The 21,241-nt window shown below is 37.0% G+C and overlaps 3 protein-coding genes and 1 non-coding gene across 5 annotated transcripts; 3 read left to right on the top strand and 1 right to left on the bottom strand.

Annotated features, from left to right (window-relative positions):
• Positions 1–849: 849 nt before the first annotated feature.
• Positions 850–10,701, top strand: LOC21402568 (vacuolar protein sorting-associated protein 8 homolog). Its single transcript, XM_024172725.1, has 19 exons — positions 850–2,632; positions 3,267–3,578; positions 3,679–3,918; positions 4,037–4,157; positions 4,223–4,380; positions 4,576–5,209; positions 5,572–5,636; positions 5,730–5,831; positions 5,941–6,083; positions 6,420–6,475; positions 6,648–7,309; positions 7,410–7,600; positions 7,702–7,981; positions 8,380–8,643; positions 8,755–8,864; positions 9,229–9,565; positions 9,724–10,134; positions 10,221–10,461; positions 10,571–10,701. The coding sequence occupies exons 1-19, from the start codon at positions 1,073–1,075 to the stop codon at positions 10,594–10,596; spliced, it is 5,913 nt and encodes a 1,970-aa protein (XP_024028493.1). The 5' UTR covers positions 850–1,072; the 3' UTR covers positions 10,597–10,701.
• A 3,034-nt stretch (positions 10,702–13,735) lies between these two features.
• LOC21402567 (pentatricopeptide repeat-containing protein At1g05600) lies at positions 13,736–16,694 on the top strand. Of its 2 annotated transcripts, XM_024172713.1 has the most exons (4): positions 13,736–13,921; positions 14,002–14,069; positions 14,152–15,745; positions 16,247–16,694. In XM_024172713.1, exons 3-4 carry the CDS (start codon positions 14,347–14,349, stop codon positions 16,312–16,314), a joined length of 1,467 nt encoding a protein of 488 aa, XP_024028481.1. In that variant the 5' UTR covers positions 13,736–13,921; positions 14,002–14,069; positions 14,152–14,346; the 3' UTR covers positions 16,315–16,694. The 2 variants fall into 2 exon arrangements, with proteins under 2 accessions (XP_024028481.1, XP_024028480.1); XM_024172712.1 differs by lacking the exon at positions 16,247–16,694 and having other exon boundaries at positions 14,152–16,240.
• A 727-nt stretch (positions 16,695–17,421) lies between these two features.
• TRNAC-GCA lies at positions 17,422–17,493 on the bottom strand. The gene has a single exon. It is a non-coding gene; the product is annotated as a tRNA-Cys (tRNA).
• Positions 17,494–18,285: 792 nt separating this feature from the next.
• LOC21402566 (pyruvate dehydrogenase E1 component subunit alpha-3, chloroplastic) lies at positions 18,286–20,922 on the top strand. The gene is made up of 3 exons (XM_010108847.2): positions 18,286–18,822; positions 19,342–20,122; positions 20,460–20,922. The coding sequence occupies exons 1-3, from the start codon at positions 18,586–18,588 to the stop codon at positions 20,735–20,737; spliced, it is 1,296 nt and encodes a 431-aa protein (XP_010107149.1). The 5' UTR covers positions 18,286–18,585; the 3' UTR covers positions 20,738–20,922.
• The last annotated feature ends 319 nt before the right edge of the window (positions 20,923–21,241 follow it).

Genomic DNA, 21,241 nt, shown 5'->3' with positions numbered 1-21,241 from the left:
TGGAGTTTTAAGGCAACAATTTATACTCTTTTTGAGGTTTCCACATGGCAATTAGAGATTGGTTGAAGGGTCTTCCTGTGGCCAAGAACCCCAGGATTTTTTTGCTGCTTACAAATTATATGGAGAAATTGGATTCACGGGACCGATCAGTTACATGTGAATTAGATGGAATATGGCACCAAAAAACTGTCTAGCATGTATATACTTCGCTGTGTTAACTATTAACTCATTCCTAAGTTTATATATTTGTATTCTTTATGCTAAACACTGAAAAGTAGGAAAGAGGAATAGGAAAAAAGCTTTAGGTGATCTACGGAAGAGATGAGAATTTTCCTTGAGTCCACATAAAAAAATATATATTATGCACAATATTTGTTTGTTTCTAGGTTTGAATCATCCTTCAAATCTTTTCACTACAACGTTTTTTCTTACAAAACTTTAAATGACATCGTGTTACTATGTTTGAACCATTTGATTTTAAAGTTGGAACATTTTACTATTGCATTTTTTGTGAAATTCAAAGAGTATAAGGCCCCGCTCACTTCGTTGATTCGACTTTAGAATTTGAGTTTTTCTACAGTAAAAAGCTCTCACAAACAATCACATATAACTTTTTTACTATAGTAAAAAGCTCTCTCATAAAGTCACATCTCAACTCGAATTCTAAACTCGAATCAGCGAAGTGAACGGGGCCTAAAAATACGTGTCAAATTGTTAAAACAAAATTTTACGAATAAGATAATATCTTTTTCATAAGATATTTTATATCCAATCTTAGAATTTGATAATCTATAAGCTTATATTATAATCATGCCAAATATTTCCCAAAAATCTCTATATGTAACAATCTTGTGTAGAAACCAAGAAAAAGGAGGACAATGGACACATGGAAGTTTTGGACCCATTTTTGAGTAAATTGCAACTACTGCTGACTTCTGTTTTATCTCTTATGTTTTAACTGTTCATTGATCTGCCGCCTTTTCTCTAACGCCTGAATCTCCGAGAGACGATCCATGGAGTTCACAGGGAAACCCACCAAGACGATAACCCATTACGACAAGCTAATTCGGACATGATCACCAATCCTCCCATGGAGCTCGACCTCAACTCCTTCCTCGACTCGCAACTCTCCAGCGACGACGACGACGGCGGCGATCTCACCTCAATTGCCCACCGCACGATCGACGAGATCCTCAACGACTCCGATTCCTCCGCCTCGTCGTCTCCTCCTCCGTCCCCGCCGCGCCGCTCCTCCTACGACGCCGTTTCGGTCTCCGCCTCGAGGCTCTCGTCGGAGTCTTCGATTGACGAGGCTCGCAGGTCCCCTCAATTGGAGGAAAGGCCGGTCGGATCGAGGACCGGTTCGTCTGCGCGGTTCAAGTCGGCCGGAGAACCCTCGTCGTCGCCGGAGGATTTGTTTCGTAGGGCTTCGAAACCCTTGCCATCGCTGTTTGGAGGCGTCCGTTCCAATGCGAAGCCCGGGGCGGCGCTCGCAGCGGCGGCGGCGGCCTCGAGGTCCGTTCCGTCGCCTCACGCCGCCGCAATCAAGTCAAGGAGGAGTCTTGGGAGTAGTGAGGGTTTGAGGAAGGTTCTTGACGGCAGGGAATTGAGGTCTACACTCGGTGATGACTCCGAGGCTGCTTCTGATGAATTGCCATCCAATTCGAATGGTGATTTGAAGATAATTAGCTCGGAAATTAGTCAAGATAGTAATGGCGATGAGATAACGGATGGTTTGCGGACAGTGGTAGCTGACATTGGCAGTGAAATTTTGAGTAGAGATAGGGTTTCTGAGAGTTCCCTCGAGGGAGATGAAGTTCTAAACAAGGCCAAAGACAATGAATCGAGGGTTGATAATACTGGTGAGGGATTGTTGGACGCCGATATTGAACCTCAGATTGATTCTACCCTAGTCAATAGCGGAAAGGATGTTGATTGTCAAAAGAATTCTGCGGTTACATTTGTGGACGATGTTGAAACGAGTAATTTGGAGTCTAAATCTGATTCTGCTGAGGAAAATGGCCTGGATGAAAGATCAAAATTTTTGGATGTCAGTGATGATAATGAAAATGGATGTTCCTCTTCTTTGCCTAATACTGATAACAATGGTAAAATGGGTGAGGAATTGACATCAGTGGAATTGGAAACAGAAGATTCGTTAGAAAAGTTTGCTTCTTCCAATGATAATAATGAGGATCTTACTGGTGACAATGCTGGTTCAACGAGTGACATTGATGAACTTGTTGAAGAGATAATTGGGCAGTTGGAGAGTAGGAGAAGTAGTGAAAGACCAGAAAAGAAAATGAGATCTCGCTTGAAGCCGCTCGAGTTAGCTGAAGAACTCGAGAAGAAACAAGCTTCAACGGGTTTGCACTGGGAAGAGGGTGCGGCTGCGCAACCAATGAGGCTTGAGGGTGTTCGTAGGGGATCCACAACACTCGGATACTTTGATGTTGCTGCCAACAATACCATTACACGGACCATTTCATCTCAGGCATTCAGGCGCGATTATGGTTCACCGCAAACCTTGGCAGTTCATGCTAATTATATAGCTGTAGGAATGGCAAGAGGGGTTATTGTTGTAGTTCCCAGTAAATACTCTGCTCATAACGCTGATGAAATGGATGCCAAGGTTTCATTTTCCTATTTCTCGTATATCTTTTCAAATTTCCTGCTTCTTTGATGCTTTTGCATTATCTGTTTCCTGCTCTAGTTGAATCGTCTATAGGTTTTGACATTAATTTTAGGGTGTTGTTGAAAACAAATTTGAGAAAGAATGACATCGTGAATATGAGGTTAGACAAAATAATTAGTTGCGAATTCCCAATGATATATTTGGACGATTGAACTATGTCACTGGATTGTGCTCTTTCTAATTTCTGAGCAACAAGTACTTGATTTTTTACGGTTGCTCCAAGATATAAGTAGCTTTATGCTTTGCATACAATCTTTGCATGATGGATAAAGTGATTCTCTTTCGTTGTGTTTTTCGGTTATGCCTTTCATTTTTACAAAACCACAAGCAACAGTATTTTTAATTATTACTTACAAGTGGTGAGCTATTTTTCTTCTTATGTAGATCAAGAGAAGCAACAGAGTTGTTGATTTCATTTATATTTGTATATTGAAAAAAAAAAAAAAAAAAAGCTTTATGATTTTGGAAGGTTCAGTTTGCAAAATATCTGACCTTGTGATTACGCTATTCAGCTGTCGAGCAGCATTTGATGTTTTGTCCCTGAGGTTACTTATCTTTTCATTTATGGCAGATGGTCATGCTAGGGCTGCAAGGTGACCGATCTTACTCTGCTGTAACTTCTATATGCTTCAATCAGCAAGGGGACCTTCTCCTGGCTGGTTATGGTGACGGCCATGTTACAGTTTGGGATGTGCAGAGAGCCTCAGCGGCAAAAGTTATTACCGGAGAGCATACTGCACCAGTTGTACATGCGTTATTTCTAGGGCAGGATTCTCAGGTTACACGTCAATTTAAGGCAGTAACTGGGGATTGTAAGGGTCTGGTTCTGTTACATGGTCTGTCAGTGGTTCCTTTGCTTAATAGATTCTCTATTAAAACACAGGTAAGATTTTCTACAGTATCAAGAAAGTGACTTATATTTGTATCTGTCTACTTAAACTTAATTCCTCCAAATTTAATTGTATGTATATTGATTGAGATAGTGTCTTCTTGATGGGAAAAGAACGGGCACAGTGCTATCTGTTTCGCCACTCCTCTTTGATGAACCTTTTGGAGGTGCTTCACCATCTGCTCAGGGAAATACAATGGGTTCAGCTAGCAGCATCGGCAGTATGGTGGGGGGTGTGGTTGGGGGAGATGCAGGCTGGAAACTGTTTAATGAAGGCTCTTCTTTGGTTGAAGAAGGTGTGGTCATCTTCGTCACGCATCAAACTGCTCTGGTGGTATGAAACTTTTAGATGATAAGACGAATTACAATTGCCTCTTATTTGATGAATTAATGTTTGCTTCTTTGTGGATAATGCTGGTTCAGATTATATAAATGCTGCATATTTGTCTCAGGTGAGACTCAGTCCCACTTTGGAAGTCTATGCACAACTTTCTAGGCCAGATGGGGTTCGGGAGGGTTCCATGCCGTACACTGCCTGGAAATGCACAGCACAATCGGATAATTTGTCTACTGGTATGGAGTCACTTGGTTTGTTCAATTTTATGTTGACAGCTTTTTCACACAAGTATCTATTGCAGAAAATACTCCCGCTGAAGCTTCAGAAAAAGTTTCACTGCTAGCAGTTGCTTGGGATCATAAAGTTCAGGTCGCAAAGTTGGTCAAATCAGAGCTAAAAGTATATGGAAGATGGTCTCTCGACAGTGCAGCTATAGGTGTTGCTTGGTTGGATGATCAGGTACATATGTTAGTTTGCTTATCATTTGTCTTTTGTCATGCAGAGATTCCATTAATAGATTTTCTTAAATTTTTTTGGTCCCTTAAAAACATGTCCATGTTATGGGTTTGAGTTTCTTTTATTTTAAATTCTCTGTAAGCCATTAGAGTTCTTTTCAGAACTACAAGGATAATTGAGGGTTTTATACCTATCCAGATGCTGGTGATTCCAACTGTTACAGGACAACTTTATTTATTCGCAAGGGATGGAACTATGATTCATCAAACAAGTTTTGTTGTTGATGGTTCTTCTGGGGATGATCTTGTTTCTTATCATACATACTTCAATAACGTCTTTGGGAATCCTGAAAAGGCTTATCACAATTGCTTATCTGTAAGGGGAGCATCTATCTATATTCTTGGACCAGCACATCTTATTGTGCCCCGTCTTCTCCCTTGGAAAGAACGGATTCAGGTCTTACGGAGAGCGGGTGATTGGATGGGTGCCTTGAACATGGCAATAACAATTTATGATGGTCAAGCACATGGTGTTATTGACCTTCCTAGGACCTTGGATGCTGTACAGGAGGCCATTATGCCCTACCTGGTAGAGTTGCTTCTCTCTTATGTAGAAGAAGTATTTTCCTATATTTCAGTGGCGTTCTGCAACCAAATTGAAAAAATGGATCAATTTGATCACCCAAACAGAAAAGGCAGTTGTGTGCACCATGAAATAAAAGAGCAATATACCCGTGTTGGTGGAGTTGCAGTTGAATTCTGTGTACATATCAAGAGAACTGACATCCTTTTTGATGAAATTTTCTCAAAGTTTCTAGCTGTCCAACAGAAAGGTATCCTTAACATACCATTCTCTTGCATTAAATATGCTGTTATTGGCCTGTTAAAATTGAAATTTTAAATTCCGAAAATTTGAAAATTTTGTTTACACGAAATGGGAAAAGTCATTATGTGTTAGAACTTAGAGTATGCAGTAGGCAACTCTATTTTACAATTAGACCAGGTAAGTTTCTAGAAAGCAGCTTATTATGTCTCACACCATGTTGTCTCATACTGAAAAACATTTTAGTGATGTACTTTCTTGATTTAAAAACATTGGAAAATCGTGCTAATGGTGTATCATTTGCTGAGTAAATTATCCTGCTTAACTGCTATTCGATGCTGTTCTTTGACTGATTTTTCCTCTCATTGCTAGAAACATTTCTGGAACTACTGGAACCATATATATTAAGGGACATGCTCGGTTCTCTACCCCCAGAGGTATTGCCTGATGCTTGAGTATTATGCATGTATTATAAGCAATATTCCACATATTAAACCTTTTTTTTTTTTTTTTTCAAATCTCTTTCTAAGATTATGCAAGCCCTCGTGGAGCATTATAGTGGCAAAGGGTGGTTACTGCGAGTTGAACAATGTGTCCTTCACATGGATATTTCTTCCTTGGATTTCAACCAGGTATATAACTATCATATCTTTGCTAAAATTTGCTGATATGGAACTGGGTTTTTCCTGTTATAATTTCTCACTTTAGCTGTGGACCATTCTTTCTACTTTCTTTTTGTAGGTTGTGAGGTTATGCCAGGAGCATGGATTGTATGGTGCACTGGTTTATCTCTTCAACAAGGGATTGGATGATTTCAGGGCACCTTTAGAGGAGCTCCTGGGAGTCTTACACAAGAGTCAAAGAGAGGCTGCTGCTGCCCTTGGGTATGGTTCCTTATTTCTCTCGAATTCTAAACTCCTAAACTTGTCTGGTTTTTTGGTAGTATATAGTTCTGGTAGATTTTGTTATATCACATCTTTATAGTGAATTTATAATAATCAATGAAAAATCTGACCAAATGCAGAAATAAGAACTGATTTTGACCGAAAATGCAAATAAGAACTACGTTTCTGTTATTCCAGTTGATCTCACTGGAAGTGTTTTAATCTTTAAGATCAAACACTAATATAAGAACTTTTGACCTATGTATTATCATTGTCATTATCATCCTCATCATCATTATTATTATTTATTATTTCTAATACTGTTCCTGTTAACAGATATAGGATTCTCGTTTATTTGAAGTACTGCTTTTCAGGCCTTGCTTTTCCTCCAGGTATGGACCTTGAAATCTTTTTATTTGTATAAATAAATAACCTCAAGCAAATTTCTCTATTTGTATCTATGTGATGTTAAACTCTGCTGGAGAAAGACTAACCCCGTTATTTCCTTTGCTAGTTTCATGCAACTGATTAGGGGAAAAAATGGAAAATTATTTTGATATGCAGGACATGGTAAACTTCCTCCTTCACGCCTGCCATCTCTCAGAGGAGAACTTCTGCAATATTTATTACAGGACTCTGATACCCTTAATCCTAGAGTAGGTTCAAACTTATCATCGAGAGGGGCACATCTAAACCTGTATCCCCTCTTAGAACTAGATACTGAAGCTACTCTAGATGTCTTGAGATGTGCTTTTGTAGAAGATGAAATCCCACAGCCTGGATTTTTGTCTGAAAATTCAGCTGATCCCAGTATGGAAGCGAAGGAAGAGAACCTTTCAATGGCTGAAAGTCGGAATTTTTTGGTTCAGAATACAGTAGATGCTCTCGTTCGTATTCTTGATAGGAACTTTTCAGATGCAGATAGATCTTCTTGTGGTGATGACGGGGCATCAGTCGAAGAGTGGCCATTTAAGAAAGAAATAGGACACTTATACGAGTTTATTGCACACTATGTTGCATGTGGAAGAGCTAATATATCAAAAAGAGTTCTCGGTCAGATTTTAGAGTATTTGACATCAGAGGATTTTCCATCGAGTGCTTCTGAACATAGCGTAATCTCAAAAAGGAGAGAGAAGCAGGTCCTTTCCCTTGTGAAGGCAGTGCCTGAGACTTATTGGGATGCCTCTTATGTGTTACAGCTATGTGAGAAATCACGTTTTAACCAGGTACATTTACTCTTCTCGATGTTGCCTCAAAGACTTGTTTATAGGATTACAGACTTGGTCTGGATAAGTCGACTCACACTTGGTAACATTGTCAATTTAGGTTTGTGCCCTAATTCATACAATGAGGCGTCAGTATCTTGCTGCTTTGGATAGCTACATGAAAGATGTAGATGAACCTGTTCATGCCTTCTCCTTTATTAACAAAGCGTTATTAGAGCTGAATGACGATGACCGTGCTGTTTTTCGTTCAGCAGTCATTAACCGTATTCCTGAATTGGTTAACCTAAACAGGTAGTGCTTATGTTATATTTGATCTTTTTTAATGTTATTTCTTGTCGTGGATTTCCCTTTTCAGCCAGAACTTAACTTCAAGGATTTATGATCCTTTTCAGAGAGGGCACTTTTGTCTTGGTTGTTGACCATTTCAGTGATGAGCTCCCACATATCCTATCTAAGCTTCACACTCACCCAAAAAGCCTTTTCCTTTATTTAAAAACATCTGTAGAGGTACACTTATCTGGCAACCTCAACTTTGATTATCTAAAAAAGGATGATATGAAGGATAAGTCCGAAGGACTTGAGGCCTACTTGGAAAGAATCTCTGATTTCCCAAAGTTTCTGCGTAACAATCCTGTACATGTGACAGATGATATGATTGAACTTTATCTTGAGGTGAGCACATCTACAATAATTAAGAGTGCAATTGTTTCTTTTTTCATTCAGGCTTTAGTATTTCTTAATGAACTTGTGTTTGTTCAGTCGTGCCTCATAATTTTTACTGTTGGCAACTTAAGGTGTCATTTCATTAGCCATACGTAAAAATAGAATTAAAAATCAGAAATACCCTCCCTCAAGGACTTTGTTAAACGGGCATATTATCCATCAATTTGGGTAGGCAATTTCAACATCTTTTATTTCGAAACCAAAGTTTAATTCAGGCAAGTACATTTGTTTATATAGGTGCTACTGATCTCTTAATTTTTACTGTCTATTGATTGTATAGGCTGTGGGATTTCATACTACCTCAAGTCTAAAAGCTCTTGTTTCTTTTGGTTCTTGAAATATTGCAGCTATTGTGCCAGTATGAACCTGGTTCAGTTCTCAAATTCCTTGAGACTTTTGATAGCTATCGCGTGGAACATTGTTTACGGCTATGCCAGGAACATGGAATAATAGATGCTGCATCATTCTTATTGGAAAGGGTTGGTGATGTTGGCAGTGCTCTTTTACTTACACTTTCTAGCCTCAACGACAAGTTTGTCAAGCTTGCTGATGGTTTAGGAAGTGGGACTGCTGGCTTAGAGCATTTTAGCACTATTAAAAATCTGGACAAGGTCTGATTATTTTCGGATAAGAGTGTACTGTTCTGTGTCTACTAGTTTTTATGCATTTTGCATCTTAGAATGTCATTTTTATATTGTTGTATTTGTAACATTCTCTTACAGGTGAATGAAATACAAAGTATATTGCATTCCTGTATTGGATTGTGCCAACGGAACACCCCTCGTTTGAATCCTGAAGAATCAGAGATACTATGGTTCAGATTACTAGACTCGTATGATCACTCTCAATTTTCCATCTTCTTTCTTGGTTACCAAATCTCTATTATTCCTTTTGTTTGCGTGTTTCCTCTTGTTGGCTGTATGTGTGGCTCAAGATCACAAATATGAGACTATGGCCCCTGGTGATATGATCTCATCTACAGTGTATGGCCTCTGCATAATCATGATAAAAACAATGAGAGGATGCACGTTATGCGGAGTATATACTTTGTCTTGTTTCCAGTCAAACAACAAAAGTTGTCGTGGCCTTGAGTATTTGCTTAAGATAGCTTGCTTATGGAGTTGGTCATAATCTAAGTGTGTGTGTGTGTGTTTTTTTTTCCCCACAGTTTAACCACCTGTTGAATTTCAATGCAGGTTTTGTGAGCCTTTGATGGGTTCATTTGGTGATGGAAGAGACTCTGAAGGAAGAAATCTCAATGGAAACTTAGCTGAGACGTCAAGTGAACAAGATGATGATGATGATGCATCCATAATCAGGTGGAGGATTCCTAGATCCCACAAAGGTGCTAATATCTTGAGGAAATTGTTCTCTCAGTTCATCAAGGAGATTGTTGAGGGCATGATTGGATATGTTCGCCTTCCGATCATCATGTCCAAACTCCTTTCTGACAATGGTAGCCAGGAATTTGGTGACTTTAAAATCACGATACTGGGGATGCTTGGAACATATGGCTTCGAAAGAAGAATTCTGGTATATTTTACTTGGCTTTTTTTATATCTATACTTATGTGGTTAGCTCCGTTTTAATGATGTGTGTTTATCTGGAATCTCCAATAGCTAGCTTCATGTAATGACCTTACCATGGGATTCTTTTCATGTAATGGCTTGTATGACTAATATGCTATGTAGGACACTGCTAAATCCTTGATAGAAGATGACACTTTCTATACAATGAGTTTACTCAAGAAAGGAGCATCTCACGGGTATGCCCCTCGTAGTCAACTTTGTTGTATATGTAATGGTCTCCTTGCCAAGAACATTTCTAGCTCCAGCATTCGAGTTTTCAGTTGCGGTCATGCAACTCATCTTCACTGTGACGTTTTGGAGAATGGCACATCGAGTGTTGGCTCCTCATCATTTGGATGCCCTGTTTGTATGCCTAAGAAGAAATCCCAGAGGTCTAAAAGTAAATCGACCCTTGTGGAGAACGGCCTAGTAAAGAAGTTACTGTCAAAATCCCAGCAAACTCATGGAACAACTGTTTTCCCACATGAAATTGATGCCTCAGACTATTCCTATGGACTCCAGCAAATATCACGAGTAAGAAGCAGTCTTTAGCTTATTGCTGATAGTATTATCTTCTCAAATGTTTGTTTTAATCAAATTTGCAATATTGGATGCTGCAGTTTGAGATGTTGAACATGTTGCAGAAGGAACAAAGATTTGTCCAGGTGGAACACATGCCTCAGTTGAGGCTTGCCCCGCCGGCCCTTTATCATGAAAAGGTAAAGAGAGGGGATGATATTTTAACAGGAGAAAGTAGTAGTAATACAGCAAGAACGGAAAAACAGAGTAGAAACAAGCAACTCAAGGACCTAAAAGTGAAGGGATCGTCTCTTCGATTTCCTTTGAAATCAAATATATTTGGTGAGTTATTTTTTCTCTCGTTTCGTTTCTTTTTATAAATTCTCACTTTAAACATGCCAACATTTCTAATGCTATCCAATCTTGACGCTTTGGGGCAATTTTGGTGTAGGCAAGGAGAAGATCAGCAAGAGGTGATGCCATTTTCTTGTACAGAATACAGATAGACTAACAATACTCATTTCGGCCTGCCGTCCATCATGTGTAATAGCTGAGGATCAATTTACAAAAGTCCATGTTGGCTGTTTTTTTTTTTTTTTTTTTTTCCTTGGTACCTCGTTTGTTTATATTTTTGTTTTAATATTTAAGTTGTAGCTATATGTACAAGTGGTGTATACTTTTTTCTTTTAAGTTCTCTGTATATGATCAAATAAGAATTTTTGTCGAAATTATGAATAAAAACCAATCATTCAATGGAGAAATATGTGATTCGAGTAAATTTAATGGACTTTTTATTTTTATTTTTATTTTTATGCGGATTACACTCTAACAAAGGCTCAGGCTGGCTGATTTTTTCCCCCCTTCTCTAAACCTCCCATTTGTTTTCTATTTTGAGGCCATCGATCGAGGCCACAAGGTGACGCTCAGCCAGCGCCTCTTTGCGATGACAATGCCTCGATAAGTTTCTTGGCAGGAATTAGGGTAGGGTTCATTTTGGAGCGAGACAATTTTTGTATCAAATCAAAGCATGATTTCAACTTCTTTGGGAATTTGAACCTGTTCAGTGTGAGTTGCTGCATGTAATGGGGAGTTGGACTCGGAGTTGTGGTGTTAGGAATACAGACTCCAGAACCATGCATTTAGGCTAATCAAGCGTTTGAAACAAGACTTGCATCATAGTTATGATAATTTTTATAACTATAAACATTCCTTTCTTTTGATGTGTACTTGATTTGATTTGCTTCCAATCATTTACTGTCATTTATGCAATAAAGTTTCAAGCAAAAAATAAATAAATTAGTACAACAAAGCATATGAATTATTTTTAAAGAGTTAAACTCAAAAATAGTTCACGAATTTTTTTCTATTTAGATTTAGTCTCTATAGCCAATTTTGTTTTATAAATAGTCCCTGAACTCAAAAAGAGTCTCATAAATGGTCTCTCTGTTAAATTTTGGATGGAAATCGTTAACTTTATCTCATAAAAGGTTCTTAAACTATTTTCTCTCTTTAAAAAGAGCCCCTATGTTAAAAGCTGTATTAAATTTTTTTTAAAAAAAGGATATGTCAAAATTAGTTCCTAAAAGAAAAAAATACCAAAATTAGTTTTTTTCCTACACATATTTGACTTTTTTTTATCTATTTATTCCATGTGTAATTTTGATATTTTTTTGAAGTGATTATATTTACCCTACCGTATTGATAAATGTTCTCTATTATTATTATATGATAATAATAAATTTAAAACGTATATTTTTAAAAATATCTTTTGTATTATACCTATTTTACAATCTCTCACTTTAATTTTTTATTTTCTTATTACAAAAAAAAAATAAAAAACTAAAGTGATCGTTTGTGAGACAAAGTTAACATAAGTATAATACAAAAGTTGTTAAATATTTTAAATGAAAACCATTAATTTTATCTCATAAAATAAAATAAAAAGTGATTCTATTAATATGCATTGAATTTCTAAATAACTCAATATAAATAACAATATTTTTTTATTTTTTGGTATAGTAAATAAAACAATGTTATGAAATTTGAGGTACTCTATGGTTCTACCTTATGAATTGCATCGCATTTATGCTTTGATTAAATTCATGTCAAACCCTTATCTCGTTTTATTATTAGTGTTATGTTAAGAGGTGGTTTTAATTATGGAAAGGACTTATATATCCTTCTCATTTTGGAATATATAAAAAGGAATTAATGCTCAAAAACACCACTTATGTTTTGTCAAAATACCACTTTCATCCATTTTATTATACAAATACTCAAAACAACCTTTGTATTTATAAAGACACCCAAAACACCCTCTGAAAAAACTATTTTAAAAAAAAAAAAAATACTAAGATTACCCTTTTCAATCTTTATTAAATACAATTTCCAAAATTTAAATAAAATTAATCTTAAAAAAATGGAAAGTTCTCAAAATAATTGAAGTATTTCTTTATTTTGAATATTTATTTGAGCATTTTTAAAATTTTTTATTGAAATTTTTATTTCAATCATATCCTAAATAATATTTAGAATTAATTACAAAAATTCTCCTTAAATTATGACTCTTATAGACTTTACTCCCCGATTTTCAAAATGTAATATCTGCTCCCCCAAACTATAAAACGTTAACAAAAAAATCTACTTTTGTTAAATTTTTTAACAGAAAACTATATGTAATATATAATTTGGGGTATTTTAGTAACCTTATTTAAAAAAAAAAAACTTTTTTAATTCTAATTTTACATGTAATATATGCTATATATTATATAAATTATGTAATATATAATTTGGGGTATTTTAGTAACCTTATTTAAAAAAAAAACTTTTTTAATTCTAATTTTACATGTAATATATGCTATATATTATATAAACATTTTTTTAGAATGTTAACATTTGAAAAATGTTATTAAAAAGATATTACGAGTTAAGTTAAAAAATATATTGTGAATTTAAAAATTATTAGTTTTATTTTTTTTGCTCAAAGAGTTTTAATTAATTAATTAATATGAAGAATAGGATTAAAAATTTTATTCTATTGTTTTGTTTTATTTATTATCTTATTAAATGAAAATTAAAATATATTTTTAAGAAATGTAAATTTAAAATTGATGGGTAGAAAAGTAATTTTGTAGAGACATAAATCATTATGGCCTCGTTCATTTCACCGATTCGAGTTTTCAGTTCTAGGTTTCTACAGTAAAAAATTCTCAGAAAATGTCACATCTAACTTTTTCTACTACAGTGAAAAGTTCTTAGAAAATGTTGACAAGAGTCATTTTTATTAGAACTCTAATGGAAGGGGATTTTTCTGTTAATATTTCATATTTCATAAAGAATGGATGTTATGTTTTAAAGATTGAGAGTAAATTATTATAAGAATCATAGAAAGGGTAACCATGACATTTTTAAAAATTCAATTGCTTCATGAGATGTTTTAGGCCTACTTGGCCACTTCTACGAATTATGAGGTGTTTTGGACATTTACATAATAAGAGATAAAAAATGGGATTTTGACAAAATAGAAGGGGTACTGGGATACTTTCTTAGATAAAAATTATCTTTAAATTCATTCAAGATATGAACGTGGCGATCAATTCTCCCTTCTGTAATTGTTTTCCCAAAATCCTCCTTTTGCTCTTCTTCTCCTCCACAGGCATAGCTCATTCTCATGCCGCCATTGCCATGAGATCAAACAGGGCATCCTCCTATCTCCTTCCCTGAAGCTCCAATTCCTTCTATTTGGATTCTCACTGTTTGCCTTGGATTTTTTTTTTTTTATATAATTTAATCGTCTAAGAATGTAAGTTACTTCTGAACCCCTCGTTTCTCTTCTTGATTTCTTCTCTTTTGGCCTTTAAATTTCACTTCGGTTCTTTCAAGGTTTTGTTCTAAACTGGGAGCTGCCAATGAATTCGGCTTTGGTTTCGTTTTCGCCATTTTGTAATTGGGTTGGTATATAAATTCTCCATTTTTGCCATTTTGCTATATTTCTGGAAAATCATTCATCCACATTTACCTTTGATGTTGCAGAAATAGAAGAAGAATATGTTGGTCTGAGAGCTTGCTTGCTTGCTACTGTTCCCTTTTAATGCTGCAATACGAACATAAACTGTTTGAGATTATTCCTAACTGAAAGTTATCAGCTAAGTTTCTTGTGGGAATGCTTCAGTGTGTTGTCTAAGTACGAGCTTTATGTTGTGGTTTTAGTTTGTTTGCTGAAACACCATGACTGTAAGATGGCCCAGAATTTTAACACCCACACATCTCTCTCAGATCATACGCAATCAGAAAAACCCATTAACGGCTCTCCAATTCTTCAATGAAGCTAAATCTAAGTACCTGAGTTACCGTCATAACGGGCCGGTATACGCCACCATGATTGGTATCCTTGGAAAATCTGGCAGAATAACTGAGATGAAGGAGGTGATTGAGCTGATGAAAAATGACTCTTGTGAGTGCAAGGATTCTGTTTTTGTAGCTGCAATAAAGACCTATGCTAAAACTGGAATGCCTGATGAAGCACTCTCTCTGTTCAAGAGCATTCCACAGTTTAACTGTGTGAATTGGACCGAGTCTTTCAATACCATCTTGCAGATAATGGTCAATGAGTCAAGGTTTGATGACGCTGGACGTCTTTTCTTGGATAATTCTTCTCGATGGGAGGTGAGCTCTCGCATTCAGTCCTTGAATCTGTTAATGCGTACTCTGTGCGAAAAGGGTTGTTCGGATGTTGCATTACAGGTTTTCCAAGAGATGGATTATCAGGGAATTCACCCTGATAGGGAAAGTTATCAGGTTTTGATGAGGGGGTTATGTCAAGATGGGAAGCTAAATGAGGGAATTCATTTGTTGTACTCGATGTTTTGGAGGATTTCTCTGAAGGGCAGTGGCGAGGATGTTGTGATCTATAGAACCTTGTTAGATGCTTTGTGTGATAATGGGAAGGTTGAAGAAGCAGTGGAGATTCTTGGGAAGATATTGAGGAAGGGGCTTAAGGCTCCTAAGCGATGTCGTATCCGCATTGATCTCAGTCAATGCAGCAATTTTGAAGACGTGGAAAGCATTAAGCGACTGATTAATGAAGCTCTGGTCAAAGGTGGGATTCCCAGTTTGGCTAGTTATAGAGCCATGGCAGTTGATCTATACAATGAAAATAATATCAATGATGGTGATAAAGTTCTCAAGGAAATGCAAGATAGAGGCTTTCGGCCAACACCTTCAGTTTATGAAGCGAAGTTGGCCGCTTTCTGCAGGAGAGGAGAATTAGATGCAGTGAAGGTTGTTGAAGTAGAGATGGTGAAGGCAAACTGTGTCCCAACTGTTAAATTTTATAATATTGTGGTGAGAGGCCTTTGTGAAGGAGGCAAATCAGCATGTGCTATTGGGTACTTAAAAAAGATGGCTAAGCAAATGGGTTGTGTTGCTGACGAGGAAACTTATGGTGTTTTAGTTGATGGGCTGTGCCGTGAGGGCAAATTTCTTGAAGCGAGTAGAGTTTTGGAGGAGATGTTGGTGAAGTCTTATTGGCCTTGTGCTGAGACCTACAATGGACTAATCAAAGGTCTTTGCTCTATGGGTAGGCAATATGAAGCTGTGATGTGGCTGGAGGAGATGATTAGCCAGGGTAAGTTACCACAACATTCTGTGTGGAACTCTTTGGTGGCGTGTGTGTGTCGCAACACGTCTAATTTTGATATATGTTATGAGGCCAATAATCAGCGGAGGAGCTCTTAGACTGTTTGTGTTGTAGAATAGCGACCATCAGGGAAAAAAAAAGAGGATATTTATTTGAGTTTACTGCACGTTATATTGTATGTGGAAGGGCTAACGTATAGAAAAGAGTCATTGGTCAGATTTTAGAGTATTTGACATCAGAGGATTTTCCATGGAGTGCTTCTGAACAACAGCATAATCCCAAAAAAGAAAGAAAAATAGGCGGTTCTTGCCCTTCTGTTCTGAAGGCCTTGCCTCGGACTGATTGCGATGCATCTTATCTGTTATAGGCTACAGCTATATGAGAAATTGTGTTTTCATCAAGTACATTTACTCTTATGTCATCTCAAAGACTTGTTTCTAACAGTTCTACATAAGTCAACTAAAACTATCAGTATTAATGTCAATTTAGGTTTGTGTCTAATTCATACAAATGGGCATCAGGATCTTGCTGCTGTGATAGCTACATCAAAGATGTAGACCAGCCCGTTCGTGCCTCTCCTCTATAGACGGAGCGTCGTTAGAGATGAGTGACAATGACTGCACTGCTCTTCGATTGCAGGCACTAAAGCGCTCGCATACCCTGTTCGAGCTTTGCACTCATCCAAAAAGCCATTTCATCAAATTTAAAAAGTAAAAACAGCTGTAGAGGTTCAATTATCTGGCAGCCTCAACTTTGATTATTTAGGAAAGGATGATGATATGAAGGATAAATCTCAAGTAGTTTAGGCCTACTTGGAAAGAATCTCTGATTTCCTAAAGTTTCTGCGTATGAATCCTGCACATGTGCCAGATTTTATGATGAAACCTTATCTTAAGATATTGTACGTGATGGATATTACAAATTATAAAAGCTTTTTGGGCCCGTTCGGTTCGCTAATTCAAGTTTTTAATTTGAGTTGAGATGTGATATTGTGTGAGAGCTTTTTACTGTAACAAAAAAGTTAGATGTGACTGTTTCTGAGAGTTTTTTACTGTAGCAAAACTCGAATCAGTGAAAAGAACGGGACCATACTTCTTTTGGTTTTCCAAATATTATAGCTTTGTGCCAATTTGAATATGGATACTTTTGATAGCTATCGGAAAACCAAACGATACTTGTTGGGTCGGTTTTGGTTGGTTCTGTGTTCGGTTTCTTATAACCTTTAAACTTTTTTAATAATTTTTATATAGTAAATTGAAAGAGAAAAAAAAAATCTTTTGAAGCTTAAGGGTCATTCGAAATGAGTCAATATGAGGCTTAACAAGGTGTGCATGCTTTAATTTATGTGTGTATCATTCAAACAGAAGTTTTAATGGAAATTATAAATAAAGAACAAATCATTTATCAAAGAAGAAATGTATGCTTTAATTCATTTGTATATGAAACAAACAGAAATGTTGATGGAAATTGTAAATAAGAACAAATCATTCATTAATGAAGAATTATGTAATTCAATATGCCTCCAGCTACAATTGTTATCTGTATATGATGCAAACGGGAATTTTAGTGGAAAGTATAAATAAAAAACCAATTATTCAAGGAAGAAATATCTGGTTCGAGTAAAATTTTGAAAATTTGCTATTTCTTAAAAAGAATTGCAAAATAGGGCCCAACCGGGTTCGAACCGGTGACCTCTTGATCTGCAGTCAAATGCTCTACCACTGAGCTATGGACCCGTTTGTTCCCTTTGGTATGTACAATAAATATATTATTGAAAATTAAAATTGTGTAAAGGAAAAAGCACAAAAAGAAAACTTGAAGGCTTTGGCCTCATCCATTAACACGTTGGAAAAGTCATCCCCCTCCACATGTCACACCCATCAGTTTATATTTCTGACCACAGAAGCATACAAAAAACTTTTTTGTAACGTATTTCCACCATTATAACCCAGAAGAAAATAATTATAAAGGAAGAAGCAGGAAAAAATATGTTTACTTGAAAAAAAAAAAGAGAAAAACAAAGGAAAAAGATATTGAGTTCATGCACCATGGTCAGATCCAAAAGAAAAAAAAAAAGAGCTAAGAATAACTATGAAGGACCATGTTCCTAAAAATGGTCCAAAGAATAATTATGCCCAAATTGGGATTTGTAAGATAACTCCCTTATGTCCAAGCACTCTCCAAAAAAGAAAAAAAAAAGTAAAAAGAAAAACTCATAATAAATGAGTGAGAGAGAAACAACCCAACTGTCAACAAGAAAGTATAGAAAATACAAACTCACATCACATTAATAATTGGGAGAGTACTCTTTTTTTTAGTAGAAAACTGAAGTTACAAGGCTTGTGATAGTTTTCACAATAGTAACTTTAAGGAAATAATGGTAAAATAATAGTACACTTTCCCATTGATAAAAGCGTAATATGTACAAGTACTCTAGAAATTTGAATTTACATCAAACACTTCTTCATCAATGGATAAAACAAATTAAACATTTACATGAGAAATTAGCAACAACAAAAAAAAAAAAAAAGTAATACAATCTATATGAGAGAGAGAGAAAAAAAAAATTTATTTGGGAAAATTGGAATCTAAATAGCAGTAGGAATTAGTTGGGTTTGGGTGGCTTTCCCTTTGTCAGGCGGGTATTTCCAAACTGCTTTCCCTCGTATCCTCCGCCTCTTCACTTCTTCTCTTCCCCTTAAAAATTTCTCCCCTCGTTCCCTCATTTTCCATTCTTTCTCTCTTCCAATTCCCTCTAACCCATTTTATTTTCCGGTCGTCCAAACACCAGCCCCCCCACTCCCCAAAGCTCTGAAACCGCAACAACAATGTCGTTCTCCGCCACCACCAAGTTCGCCCAGCCCGTCGTCCCTCTCAACACCTCCGCCACGCCCAGATCCAACGACAATCCCTCTCTCTTCTTCAAGACCTCCTCTTTTCTCGGATCCACCCACAAGCTCCGATTCAATCCTCTTCCTTCTAAGGCTCATCACCGCCGATCCGCAGCCGTCGTCGCCGTCTCCGACGTCGTCAAGGAGAAGAAGCGCCAGGCTTCCACCAACCTGGTAAACTGTGATTTTTCAGTGTTTAGCTGTTGAAATTTCACTTCCTGGTGTTTTTTTTTTATTTCATCGTTATTTTCGAGAGAGAGAGAAAAGAAACGACATTTTTCAATCTTTATTAGCTGTGAAAGATTTAAACTTTACTTTCTCTTGTTTTTTCCTTGTTATTTCCGAAATTGTGGGGAGATTAAAAAAAACTGGAAATTTTTGTTCTTGGTAATCATGGGTTTCGTGTATTGGGTTCCTGAGATTATTTATGAGACATTAATATTAGCTGTATCAGCTGGAATTGTTTTGATTCTTATTTTTGGATCTCTATTAAACAAATCAGAAGATTCAAGTTTCGGTTTTTGACGGTGAATTTCGGAATGCCTTGTTATAATATTTGATTAACTTGGTAAAGATTGTCGTTTTGTCATCTTGAAGCCATTATATTCGTTCCAAAACTTTTCCATGCCAGAATTTCTAGTGAAACAAACAAGGTCTCAGTTTAGTTACTTTTGAAATGATTTTTGTATTAAGCTGATCACGAAAGAGGAAGGCTTGGAGGTATACGAAGACATGTATTTGGGCAGAGCTTTCGAGGATATGTGTGCCCAGATGTATTACAGGGGGAAAATGTTTGGGTTTGTTCACCTATACAATGGCCAAGAAGCTGTGTCAACTGGGTTCATTAAGCTTCTGAAGCAGAAAGATTGTGTGGTGAGCACTTACCGTGATCACGTGCATGCGCTGAGTAAGGGTGTCCCTGCTCGCGCCGTGATGAGTGAGCTCTTCGGGAAGTCCACTGGCTGCTGCCGAGGCCAAGGTGGTTCTATGCACATGTTCTCCAAAGAGCACAATTTGCTTGGTGGATTTGCTTTCATCGGTGAAGGAATACCTGTGGCGACCGGTGCTGCATTCTCCGCCAAATACAGGCGGGAGGTGTTGAAAGAGGCCAATGCTGATGATGTGACTTTAGCGTTTTTCGGAGATGGGACTTGTAACAATGGCCAGTTCTTTGAGTGCTTGAACATGGCGGCATTGTGGAAGTTGCCCATCGTGTTCGTTGTGGAGAACAATTTGTGGGCAATTGGGATGTCCCATTTGAGGGCTACTTCGGATCCGGAGATCTGGAAGAAAGGACCTGCATTTGGTATGCCGGGTGTTCATGTCGATGGGATGGATGTTTTGAAAGTCAGGGAGGTTGCTAAGGAGGCAATTGCAAGGGCCAGGAGAGGAGAAGGGCCGACATTGGTTGAGTGTGAGACATACAGATTCAGAGGACACTCATTGGCTGATCCAGATGAGCTTCGTGACCCTGGTCAGTACTCGAGTTATTCTCTTTCCTTGTTTTGGATCGTTACGTTTTCTTCATTGTCAATTTTGACTGTCATCACATGCTTATGCTTGTGCTTCTTGCTAATAGACTGACTTCTATGTTTAGATTTGGTTTTTTCCTTTAGCATGTTATGTTATTAGAATCTTGGCTTTTGTATTATGTCGATTATGGTCCAATTAGTTCTTTGAATGTTTGCTGGTGATCTACAAAAAATTATTTCTTTAGCTGTTTTAAGAATAATGTCTTTCAAAGTAGTCATATTGTGTCAGATTTCAAGTTCCTATTGTTGACCAACATTTTTGGTTATTGCATTTTGCAGCTGAGAAGGCGCGTTATGCTGCCAGAGATCCTATCACAGCGTTGAAGAAGTACTTGGTCGAGAACAAATTGGCTAATGAACAAGAGTTGAAGGCGGTAGAGAAGAAGATAGATGAATTGGTTGAGGAAGCTGTTGAGTTTGCAGATGCTAGTCCACATCCACCTCGCAGCCAGCTACTGGAGAACGTGTTTGCAGACCCGAAAGGTTTTGGAATCGGGCCTGATGGGCGGTACAGATGTGAGGACCCCAAATTCACTGAAGGCACTGCTCAGGTCTAATTACTCAAAATTAGAGGTCTCTTGTTATGTTGGTCAATAGTTCTTGGATGTATGGTTTTATGTTTTTTTTGCTTACCGTTAGAAGTTTCCTGTCACTCATAAGTTGACTTAGTCGTTATACTGTTAGCAGGATATGTGTTGTCAACGTGAGTTCCTTATTTCAATTTTGGTTATCCTCATCTTTAAGCATCGTCCAACTTTTGTTTCCGACGGCTTCAGTTTATACTTCTCATCAATGTTATACGTGATGAAGGATTAAAATACAGAACTCGTCAAGGTTTCTAGGGAAAAGTTGAAGAGAACAATATCGCATTCAATCTCGTTATGTAAGTACGTTTCAAAATTGTGCATAAGTTATGTTCCCATGTGACTATTATTAGCAGTACTGATTTGATGATGCAATATGATGTTTATGACGCACAATAAACACTTTCAGCTACTACAGACGTTATTTTCAATGTGACGTAAACCTCCAACTATAATAAATGCGCATTGCTTCAAATC

Source organism: Morus notabilis, unplaced genomic scaffold (genome assembly GCF_000414095.1).
Source record: "Morus notabilis unplaced genomic scaffold, ASM41409v2 Scaffold1303, whole genome shotgun sequence".
Lineage (NCBI taxonomy): Eukaryota > Viridiplantae > Streptophyta > Magnoliopsida > Rosales > Moraceae > Morus > Morus notabilis.
This window is presented reverse-complemented; position numbering and strand designations above follow the sequence as displayed.

Coding starts and splice junctions, on each gene's coding strand:
- LOC21402568 (XM_024172725.1), top strand. CDS start 1,073: ATGATCACCAATCCTCCCATGGAGCTCGACCTCAACTCCTTCCTCGAC. Junction 5,832..5,940: donor CTTCCTTGGATTTCAACCAG/GTATATAACTAT, acceptor TTCTTTTTGTAG/GTTGTGAGGTTATGCCAGGA. Junction 8,644..8,754: donor CTATTAAAAATCTGGACAAG/GTCTGATTATTT, acceptor ATTCTCTTACAG/GTGAATGAAATACAAAGTAT.
- LOC21402566 (XM_010108847.2), top strand. CDS start 18,586: ATGTCGTTCTCCGCCACCACCAAGTTCGCCCAGCCCGTCGTCCCTCTC. Junction 18,823..19,341: donor GCCAGGCTTCCACCAACCTG/GTAAACTGTGAT, acceptor TTTTGTATTAAG/CTGATCACGAAAGAGGAAGG. Junction 20,123..20,459: donor AGATGAGCTTCGTGACCCTG/GTCAGTACTCGA, acceptor TGCATTTTGCAG/CTGAGAAGGCGCGTTATGCT.
- LOC21402567 (XM_024172712.1), top strand. CDS start 14,347: ATGACTGTAAGATGGCCCAGAATTTTAACACCCACACATCTCTCTCAG.